This window comes from Gavialis gangeticus, unplaced genomic scaffold, assembly GCF_001723915.1.
Source record: "Gavialis gangeticus isolate Ggan-Ray unplaced genomic scaffold, GavGan_comp1, whole genome shotgun sequence".
NCBI lineage: Eukaryota > Metazoa > Chordata > Crocodylia > Gavialidae > Gavialis > Gavialis gangeticus.
Genome location: NW_017729026.1, coordinates 31,711,187 through 31,718,966, shown reverse-complemented (window position 1 = coordinate 31,718,966; position 7,780 = coordinate 31,711,187). Strand labels below are relative to the sequence as shown.

General features: G+C 37.4%; 1 protein-coding gene across 2 annotated transcripts in view; it reads left to right on the top strand.

The window, feature by feature from the left end:
• Positions 1-7,780, top strand: part of AIM1 (absent in melanoma 1) — a 153,951-nt gene that overhangs the window by 123,040 nt on the left and 23,131 nt on the right. For both annotated transcript variants that reach the window (XM_019520146.1, XM_019520147.1), the window contains 2 exons: positions 4,860-4,986; positions 5,139-5,171. In XM_019520146.1, coding sequence (XP_019375691.1) covers positions 4,860-4,986; positions 5,139-5,171 — 160 coding nt within the window. The remainder of the gene's footprint in view (positions 1-4,859; positions 4,987-5,138; positions 5,172-7,780) is intronic.

Sequence of the window (7,780 nt, the reverse complement as noted above, 5' to 3'; positions counted from 1 at the left end):
GCTGAGAACATCCAAGCACCCACATGCTGCTCTGGGAGACCAGAGTCCCTCTTCTTTCCTGCTCCTCCCCCACTGGAGCCAGGAGACTGGAGGCAGAGATGCATGGAGGGATTCCTGCTCTCTCAGACTCAGGAAATTGCCAGAGAAGGCCAAGTACACACAAATGCTCACTGGCTATTAATTCTGTTCTTCCCCCACCCTCCCACCCCAAGAGAGGGAGGAAACTGGAGCGCCAGAATGCCAAAGGACAAAGCAACCCCCTTTTGCACTACATAGAGCTTTTTGGATTTGAGGCACCCTTCACTGGACTTGAGAGGCCCTCTTTGTAACTTTTGTGAACTGACTGGCACCTTTTGCTTATTTGCTTATGTTGTCTCCTCACCTGTCAAACCCTTTAAAGGATCTGGTGGCACCCTAGTTCAGAATCACTGCCATGGTGTATGTAGATGTGACTGGAAATTATGTATGTACAATTATGGTTTTATGTATGTACAATTTTCTTGATTTCCTACCTGGTGTATTACTCTTGTTGCATGGTGGCAAAGCTTTACTGACTCTAGTGAACTAACTTCCGTGTGCTTTGCTCTCCTTCAAAAGGAAGTGCTTCAAAGATGTTCCTCATCCTTTGAGGATCATTTTTGAAGCATATTGGCCATTCTTTAAAGGGTTTTCAGCTAAGAACATCTGTCCGTACACCTTTTGAAGTGCTTCAAAAGATGTCTATCCAGGCCCTATGTGGATACTTTTATACTGTGGATGTGCAGCTACCAAATCATTTTCGGTACGGCATAAGACAGATATTCAATAGCACCATCTCAAATATGAGCCAGCTGCCTAAGAACTCTGTATCAATTATTTAATTTTTCAAAGTTATTTAGACCATTGAATACCATTAATAGAGAACTGCACTATACAGGCAATTTAGATTTGTCAGTAAAGTTTTAAATAGCCATCATGGTATCTTTTTATATTAAAAATATACAGAATTTTAAATAAAGCTTAGCAGAGCTTATTTGTGTTTATAAATAAGAATGATACATGTATACAGTTTTCAACTACTGCTTTTCTAAGAAATGTTTCTGAAGAATACTTTCACTTTTGCCTTTACCTCCTTATAAACAGATTGGATTAAAGCATGACTCTTTTTTTATTGCCTGCTTTTCAAACAAATCATTACAAGGTTCGCTATTCAGAAATGTTTCAGAAAAACCTCCCAGCAAAAATTTATAATGTGGAATCCAGGGAATATTATGTTATGAACATTTGAAAATCTGTAACTTAAAACAGAGTTTTACTTTCTTAAATCAGCTTTGATCTTTAGTTCCATGTTGGCAGTTTTACAATTGGCAGAAGATAGAAGTATTTAGCAGCAAAAGGTAACACCCTGGCACAAGTGTAAACAAGTACTAAAAGCAGCTGCACAATTTTCTTGATTTCCTACCTGGTATATTACTCTTGTTACATAGTTCACTAGAATCAGAAAAGCTTTTCCACCAACTTCCATGTGTTTTGCTCCGCTTCTATAAATGAAGACTACTTTTTAACCAACATACAAGTAATTAGTTCCTAATGTAAACCTGACTTTCTTTATTGCATAAAATGAAATTGAAATAAGTTTTCAATAAGTGGCTAGTACTACTGAGAGTGGCTCTTATTTCAAACTCATTGTAAACATAAAAGATCTAATCCTGAGATGTCCCAAGAACCCACAATGCTCTTTCCAGACATCTTCAATGATTTTCGGAGATATGGAAGCTAGCCTTAAATCTGTAGAGCACAAATAAATGCTAACAAAACTGCAGAAATAGAAGGGGTTGCATTTAAGTGGCTTATCTGTTCTAGTTTCCCCCCCGTACAGGGTTCCACTGGGTTCTGTATATAATCAGCCTGTATAAGAGAATTGTAGAAGTACAAGTGAGGTGGTTTCTGGCGAAAATACTTCAGTGTGCATAGGGTTCCCTCCTCTCTGCTTCTATATCATTTTGACTTGGATGGTGCAGTTAAATCACAAATCAAGTCTGTAACTGAAATTAGGGCTGGAATGAAAGCTATCTGGCAGAAACTCAGTCTACCTAATATGGCTTTAAAACTAGGTAAAGCATTCAGGAGAACTAGTGGAGATTTTTTTTAGCTCACTCCAAAAGAAAGTTTACTTTAAGAGTGTTGACAAACAAGTAGAACAAAGGGAGATGCAGTTGATAAAATATATTTAGATTTTCAAAAAGCTTTTGCTAAGGTCCTTTACCACTGGCTCTGAAAGAAACTAAGCTGTCATGAGAGCAAAGGGGAGGTCCTCTTATGAAACAAGAATTGGTTAAACATAAGAAATAGAAAGTAGGACTAAATGTTCACTTTTCATGGTGGAGGGCAGGCAAAGAATGGAGTCTCCCAGGGATCTGTGCTGTGTTTTATGAACATGTTATGAAACAGTGTAAATGATTTCAAAAAGGGTGTTAATAGAGAGCTGGCAGGTTGCCATCAGCTTTTGGATTTGACTACCTGGCATAATTTTGTATCTGCTACAAAGACAGAAAGATCTTGCAGAATTAAACAGTTAGGCAAAGTAGCAGATGAAACTCAACATTTGATAAGTGCAAAGCACATGGGGTGGGGGGGAATAACCCTAACTATATATACACTGTGAGGAGATCCAAGTTAGCCATTGATATGTATCATTTTAGAAGAGTCTATGTAAAGCTAATGTTGGGTTTTTGGGTTTTTTTTATGGGAAGAACAAACAATGGACCTACCCTGTCTTTCTCCCCTCTCATTTCAACTGGAAATCTTGTGGGGAGATTGAGGGAGATCCATTTTACTCCATTTTAATACCATCTTGTATATAAATGAAGTGTTTAATTTGTGTTCCCCTCTATGTTGTTCCTCCTCCAAAACAATACTGCAGTGTCTGACCACAGACAGCCCTAGAGATTCTCTTTTCTGAACCTGAACTTGTTTTTGTTTTTGTTTGTGTGTTTTGGTAACTTACACATTATGGAGGTATGCTGGAGAGGGATCTGGTATATGGTTAAATCATCCTTAGGATTAGACTATCAGAAGTTTTTGTTTTCACAGTAGTCATTATAATTTAAAATAACTGAAATAAGAGATTCTGAAATACAGTTGGAGATTTGCTTATTTAAAATGTGTAAGGCTATTTCATGCGTAGCAGAGATGCCCTGATATCTGTATAACGTGAGGACTAATGAACATCTGTTGAGAAACTGGCCAAGAAAAGTTCATTTTACACCTTCTAGTGTATAGGACGTACCTCAAACTTTTTGACCTCTATGATCAACTTTCCCCACGTTCCTATGTCATTTTGACTAAACAGTTAAATAGATGGTTTGGGTGTGTGCCTTGGAATATGCCTTAAGCAATTAGTCAAAAGCAGGTTAAAATAATCAGTTATACTTGAGTCAGAGGAAAGGTATAAATTCTTACCTTGAACAAATCCTACAGACCTCTCATACTACTTATGGATGTGTTTAATTAATTTTTGCATTCCAGATGTCAGATCCTCAACTGGTATGAATCGACATAGCTCTGCTTAAATCAGTAGAATTATGCCCTACTGAAAAACTCGTTCTTTGTGCCTGGAATAAAAATGCAGCTCCTTAGAATCCATTTGTTCAGAATGGCAAAATCCTCTTAAATTAAGAGTTGGTTTACAGTGAAATGAAGTAAAAATTTCACATTTATTTCAGTGCTTTGCAATGTGAAAATTGCTGTTTGAGGTGAAATTTTTACAGATACTTCATATTTCTGGTGCCCTATATTTTACTAAAATAGGAGAGGGTGTTGAGAAAATGGAAAGGACTGGGCAAACACCTACAAGAATTTTTTGGGATCTGGAAAATAGAAAAGACAGACAAAGGGAATGTAACATTTAGCAGGCTACAAAAGGAAAGGTAAGAGCTGACATGCTCATGAGCTACAAATACTTACATTGTGGAAAAAAGATTTATCATAGCAGACGGTTCTTAATTCTAGTAGTCTAATTTGGGCTGGCAAAGTTTTTAGCAGTGGGGAGGGGAACTTTTGAATGGAGCTAGCTCTGAGGGCAAACTACTTCCAATTCAACCCCCTCCCTCCCACACCCACAGCTACCACTTGCCACTGCTGCATCTCCTCATCACTTGGGTGAAGCTTTCTGCCACTGAAACACTGCAGAATCCCAGGCCAGAACCCCCCAAAAGGCCAGATAACTGGCCCTGCAAGCCAAATACAGCCCTAGGACCATAGGTTGCCCATCCATGGTCTAATTCATAGCAGGATTTAATACTAAGAAGTAAATCTAGACAAATTCAGAATAGAAATAAGGTGCATATTTTTAACAGTAATGATAATTAACAGTTGAAACAATCTACCTGTAGGCAGGATATATTATTTAATGCTTGAAGTTTTTAAATCAGGGTTAGCTGCTTTTCTAAAAGATATGGTCTGCCTGGACCAAAAGTAGTAGGCTTAATGCAGAAACCACTTGTGAAAATATACCATTTCAGGAGGTCATACTTAAATGGTCATAATGTTATTTCTGCCATTTAAAATCTTAGAATCTGTTAATGTGTTTGACTTTGTTTTAACATTTAATCTTTAGGTAATAAGTTATTTCTGTTGGTAGCATTATTCCCTAACACAGCAGATTCTGTGCCTTAAAATAAATACATAAAAGCCTCTTAATCTCTCACTCAGTTTTTGTGCTTACGTGTTTTATAATGGCAGCAGGGTATTTGTAATACTAATGCTTCTTTTAATGTGTTTTTATTTATCAGTGTGAATACTATCCTCATTGTTTAGAAAATGGATGCAATTAGCCATTTGTTATAGTATGCATCAGCATTTTTAAAACTTTTTTTCAGGTGGGTCATCTATGAGAATCCTGACTTTACAGGAGAGCAGTATATACTTGATAAAGGACTGTATCCCAGCATTGAAGCCTGGGGGGGCAAGAACTGTAAAATATCTTCAGTTCAGCCTATAGTAGTGGTAAGGAAACTTATTTGTATAATTTTCTCCCAAAACTTTATCTCCTAATCAAACTGATTTACACAGGTTCTTCAAATAGTAAGCTCTTGTGTGCTTTTGTATTAATTAGGCACTCCTAATATCTTTTTGTTTTTGTTTTCCAAATGTTTTAGGATGCTGCCAGTAGCCAAATGGGGAAATTCAAGGTAAGAACCTCTTCTAAATTTATAAAACAAATGCACAATGCATGTAACATGGGTAAATAGAAAAAATTATGTCAGATCTATCAAAATATAATTTAGTCAGATAGCTGCAAGTGACTGAAAATGAGGTCTGAAGGAGGGTATTGAATCCTAAAAGCTTGCCTTTGTTTGGACCAACCATGCAGTTGGTCCAATAAAAGACATCGCTCGCAAGAATTCTTGCTTCTTATATGAACATGTCTAGGCATTTTTAAACACCTAAAATGAAGCTAAAAAGAATTTAGGTGCTTAAATCTAAAGTTGCACTTCTGAAAATCACGCTTTGGCTGCTGCCTAACCTTGGAGTCACATAACCTCCAATGGCACCTCAGTTTTTTTTACCCCAGAAGTTCTTTAAAGTTCCCCAGGTACTTCTGCATACATCCAGAATTGCCTCAGATTTGAGAGACCTGACTATTCTGGTGCCTATCTTGTATATAGGTAAGGTATGTCCAATCATTTATTTTTAGTTTGATGGCACAGTCCTCAGTAGACAGGGTAGAGGGGACCCTTATCCCAGATTTGCCTGTAATGTTGGTCAGGGCATTTTTGTGAGAGATGGGAGATGTCAGTTTTAGTGCCTTCAGGCAGAGAAGGGAATTAATTGACTCTTCCACATAACAGGTGAGTTGTTTGACAAATATACCTGACCCTAGATTGCTGGGCTTTAAAAGAAGAGGATAACTCCCGATTTGTTGTTTTTTTTTAAAGAAATAACTAGGTGTCTTCATTCAGAACAAGGTTCAAGGCAGTCCCAAACTTTCCTCCTGAATTGTATAAGAGAGCCTATTGCCTAATGCAGGTTGGGCTTTTTACTCCAGGGGCCAGACATCTAAAAGGCACTGCAGTGCATAATGCTGCAATTCTGAAGTCTATCCTTGGGTCTAGCCTTCAGTTAATTCTGTCCATGATACCTGAGCTACAAAAAATCAGGTTCACGCTGTCAGTTTAAAAAGTAGTAAAATCTTGCTGCTTAACATTTAAAGCAGTGAGATATGACTAAATAGGCAGAGAGCACTCATCTGTTCAGTGAGATGTAATATTTTACATTGGCCTCTGTTTAAATTCCTAGTACATTAACAGAGGAATAAGGGTGTCCCTCTCCCATCCCATCCCTTTAATTCAAGTAGCTCAACTTTTTAGGGTTGTTTTGGTTGCATCTACACCTGCATATTAATGCATAGTAATACATTCTGTTGCATCTCGTGCTGGAATTTATAGGTTCTAGGTACCATGTTTACATATGTGCCCAGGACTGCAGCATGTTGAGCAGGGTCAGAACAGCCTGTGCTGGCAGAAGGCCTGTGGGTGGATCAGCCTGCCAGCTTGGGGCTGCTCTGACCTGGCTCAGCATGCTGCAGAGGGACTGGCTGGGACATAAGGGTGCTTCCCTCCCACTGAGACACCCTCATGCCCCAGCCAGCCCTGTCAGAGTCTACACGTACATTACAGCACACAAAAAAAACACTGCAATAGGATAGTACTTGTATTTACAAGTACTAACCTGCTGCAGAATTTATTAGTTTCCTGTGGTCTAATATGACCACACATGTAGATGCTGAGATGTTTACTGCAGAGCCAATTGTCTAATTAGCTTTGCAGTAAACATCACATGTAGATGAACCCTCTGTGTATAAAATTGCAGTGCATTGTGGGTTTTTCTTTCTTTTCTAATTTTGTCCTAAATGCAAGTAAGTATGTTTTAAAAGGTATGTATTTATTTATTTATTTATTTATTTGAGGCAGGGTGGTTGTTGTTTTTTTTAAAGTCTTGGCTAGTTAAGTGTAGTTTTTGGCAGAGGAAAATTATTAAGGTTGTTTACTGCTCAAGAAAATATCTGCAGAAAGCTGTGCGGTTAGAATTTAGGACCAGATCCAAAAAAAGGAACTGAGCACTAAAAAACTGGAACTATGCCTGTTGTCTACACCTGCATATTAAATGCATCTAACATGTTAAACTAAAGAACAGATATTGCACTTGTTCTAGGGATGGATTCTGTTTATACATGCTTGAATGAGTATATCCTTTAAGTGTGACTCAGGTTTGCATTCATTATTGTGATGTGGATGACTTCTGTATGATTGGGTTTAATGGATAAACTATCCTTCTGCATTAATTAATAGGCTCACTATTTAACTAAATGACTGTGTGTGGCTTTCAGCCTAGGGTGAAATTTTACAGCGTAGAAAAACATTCTTATAAGTGTTGACACAAATTAAGTTATAGCAGGGCAAGTACTGTACACCTTATCTAGAAATTTGTACCACACCCATCCTTGCAGAATCTCCGTATGTTAAATTATGCTTCCATTTATATTCTCAGAATTCAAATATATTGTTATTTGTGAGGAAAAGAAAATGTATTTCTTATATTAAGTAATTTAAATAACAGGAACAGAAGAGTTTTTTATGGACCTTTCATTAAGCTTGTGATTATTCCTGCCTTTCAAGGAAAATTTTAAAAATTTGCTGTGGTAGATATTTATGTTTACCAGTAATTGTTGAATTCTTTTGTATGTTACCAAATGATTTACTGCCAAAAATAATAAACTCACTGAATGGTCATTTTTAAA